This window comes from Diaphorina citri, unplaced genomic scaffold (genome assembly GCF_000475195.1).
Source record: "Diaphorina citri unplaced genomic scaffold, Diaci psyllid genome assembly version 1.1 scaffold7848, whole genome shotgun sequence".
In the NCBI taxonomy this organism is placed as follows: domain Eukaryota; kingdom Metazoa; phylum Arthropoda; class Insecta; order Hemiptera; family Psyllidae; genus Diaphorina; species Diaphorina citri.
In genome coordinates this window covers 1-3,116 of record NW_007385224.1, presented here as the reverse complement: position 1 = coordinate 3,116, position 3,116 = coordinate 1, and the positions used below count along the sequence as shown (strand labels likewise).

The window sequence follows — 3,116 nt, the reverse complement described above, 5'->3', positions numbered from 1 at the left end:
AAATTTGGAATTATAATGGTAAATTTGAACAAAATACTAACTCATTACACTGGTGACGCAGCGACAACTCAACGACGACCCAAGGGTTCCGCGTAGATCAGCTTCAAAAATGAGCGGCCCCCAAATTTGAACTTGCGACGTAAAGCTTTATCGTTTCGAAATCGAAAAGAGGACAGGATAGGAGAAAGCCAGCCGTTCCGAGAACGTTTAGGTTTAGTATCGCCCCGGGTGGGAATCGCGACCTAGCGCTTACAAGGCAGAACGCACTACCCTCCTCCAAGATAATAAATAGGCTGGAAACGGAAACGTGGAAACTGAAAAACAAAGGTGTTTCCACTCATAGTCGACCGGCCATCAATCGAAGTCGACTGAATCGTCCACACTGCCCCCACAACATAGATTCACCTCGTCGACGCTACGGCCGGTCGACTATGTTTGGACACACCTTATCAACGGAGGTCTTATCGAACCGAAATCGAAGAGAGAAGGACAGAATAGGAGAAAGTCAGCCGTTCCGAGAACGTTTTTAGGCTTAGTATAAAGTTACTTACCCCACTTCGACCGGCACTACACACACTGAGCTCAATGGGACGTTTTTCCATGTCCTGGCCTCCGTGATTAGAGCGAACGCATTGATCATCCCAAACCCGAAGTCATGGCTCACCATAAACCCAAACCCATTCTCATACCTGAGGAGTGGAAAATGATGGGTTTTATAAAGGGAATTGTTGGGCTTTGCAGTGGATATTGTTGAGTTTTCTAGTGAAAAATTGGAAACTATCGAGTTTTATGTATAAAAGGAATTATATACTCACCAAATACAAACTGCTGAACCTGATTCTGGAAGGGAAGATAGAAGAACAACGAAACAGAGGCAGAGAAGAAAATCATTGGAGGAGTAATTTGAGAGATTTGTTTAAATGTGACTACCGAGATTTGTTGAGGATTGCAAGAGACAAATATCGTCGAGAGTGTTTACGATATTGGAATTCAGGGCGTGATTTGGGCTTTCAATGGAAAAATACAAACTGCTGAACCTGATTCTGGAAGGGAAGATAGAAGAACGACGAAACAGAGGCAGAAGAAGAAAATCATTGGAGGAGTAATTTGAGAGATTGGTTTAAATGTGACTACCGAGATTTGTTGAGGATTGCAAGAGACAAAAACAAAATTGCCAATATAATTTGCAACCTCCGCTGGGAGAGGAACCTTAAGAAGAAGAATACTCACCAGCCATAGTTGTCCTCAAGCGGTGCTACTTCCGACGTCCATATGATCAGATGTTGGACGTCGCGCCACGTTAGTTCCGGATTGGCCTCCAGTAGAAGAGCTAGAATACCAGCCACCAACGGTGCCGCAGCTGAAGTTCCGGTGTGAAACTGAGTGCACCCGTTGTTCACATCGGTTGTGACCTGATGGTCAGACGAATATTAGTGCTCATTAAATTTAAACAGGAAGAAAGAAGGCATAGATGGATTGGACATTTATAGAGACATAACTATAGTTGACATCATAGAAGGAAGAATGATTGGAATCCAGGGAAGAGAAAGACCAAGGTTGGCATATCTACATCAATCAAGTAGTGAAGAGTTGAAGACCTCCGGAAGCAGTAGCTGCAGTGAAATGAAGGAGACAGAACGGAGTGCAGAGCTGCCAAACAATCCCAAGATTGAAGAAGATGAATGCCAAACAATTCCAAGAAGATGAAATTTATACTGCTTGCCTAGGACTGAAAAGTCCCTTTTCTCCAGCAGTAAAACCTATCTCACGGACACGGAAAGTAAAGAAAGCACTCCAGGTCCAGGAGTAGGCTCTACTCTTATTATGGTGGTCAAATTCTCAAATTATATTGAGGATAAAATTCTATACATCGGCTAGGATTGAACCCACGCCCTCCTGTTTGTTACATCCGGATGGGTCTCCGTCGGGGCAAATCACCTGCTTCTGACTGTTACGAAGTGCACAAAAAAGACATGAAAAATGCTGATGTAAACAGCAAAGAAATGAGATGATTATGTTCTTCTACATAATTATTTACACACCTCTACCTCTTCTTTATATTTTTTCATCCGAATTTTTTTTATCGAGCATAGAATCCTAATAGCACAATTAATAAAAAATACTATAAAAATATTTTTTCTTTTTTTTTATATTAATTCAACAAAATGAATTTTTTATTCCGCTGCTGCTCCTCCCATTGCGAGTGTTAATTGTGATTTAATTATATTTTACGGTGATTTACTTTTTTTTATCAATTTAGCCAAAGTGAAGACCCCATTAGTTCCAATTAGTGAAGGTTTCTGTACTTAGGTATAGAGTTTTTTTAATGGAAGAACCAATAATAAACCCTACTTTAACTTAATCTATTGTTAAGTCTAACAATTTTATCGATAAATAGGTACTCACGAAGTAGGTAACTTTAGTTAAATCTTCAGAAAATGTTGAAAATGGAGGACGAGGAGGGGTTCTTTTTCTTTCTCTTTTAAATCGCATTTTTTCCCTTTCTTTTATACTTTTCTTTGATATTTTTTTAGTAGGTTTTTAGGATAAGATGGAGATCACTGCATTTTTTCAGGAACATTTTTTTTTTTTTTGCTTTTTTTGCTTTAGAAAAAACGAAATGAAAGAAGATTCCAGCAGAAGTGGAAATGAAGAAAGAGATGTGTGCAGGAGCAGGATAATAATTTTATCTGTGGATATCACCTTTTCAATGTGAGATGGGCGCTTTTTGTGTGGAGGACGCCACAGTTTTACTACTGAAGCCCGACCACACACTTCAGATATTAGATTCGATATTTTTGAGATATCCGGCGCGAGGGACCAAAAGAAAAATGCTCCTTCGGGCCGCATATTTCAAAAATTGATTCGGAAAATACATATTGAAATGTGAGAACTATCTAATTATCTAATGAGAAAAAATAATAAAGGAATAACGGGCTAAAAAATAACAAAGGATTAAGTATTTATTAATTATCTTTTCTTTATCAGTTTTAGCAGTTCCCGATGGAACTGATGGAAGACTGACTCGAAGACAAAATAAAACGCCAACGTTACGTGGTGTTCCCAAGCGGTCACCCATCCAAGTACTATCCACGCTCAACGTTGCTTAACTTCAG

General features: G+C 39.5%; 1 protein-coding gene across 1 annotated transcript; it reads right to left on the bottom strand.

Annotated features, from left to right (window-relative positions):
• Positions 1-551: 551 nt before the first annotated feature.
• Positions 552-1,412, bottom strand: LOC108254045 (neuroendocrine convertase 1-like; the record flags this gene model as incomplete). The annotated part of the gene is made up of 2 exons (XM_017449000.1): positions 552-689; positions 1,231-1,412. Coding segments are annotated over 2 exons (320 nt in total), but the record flags the coding sequence as incomplete, so codon positions are not given.
• Between the last annotated feature and the right edge of the window lie 1,704 nt (positions 1,413-3,116).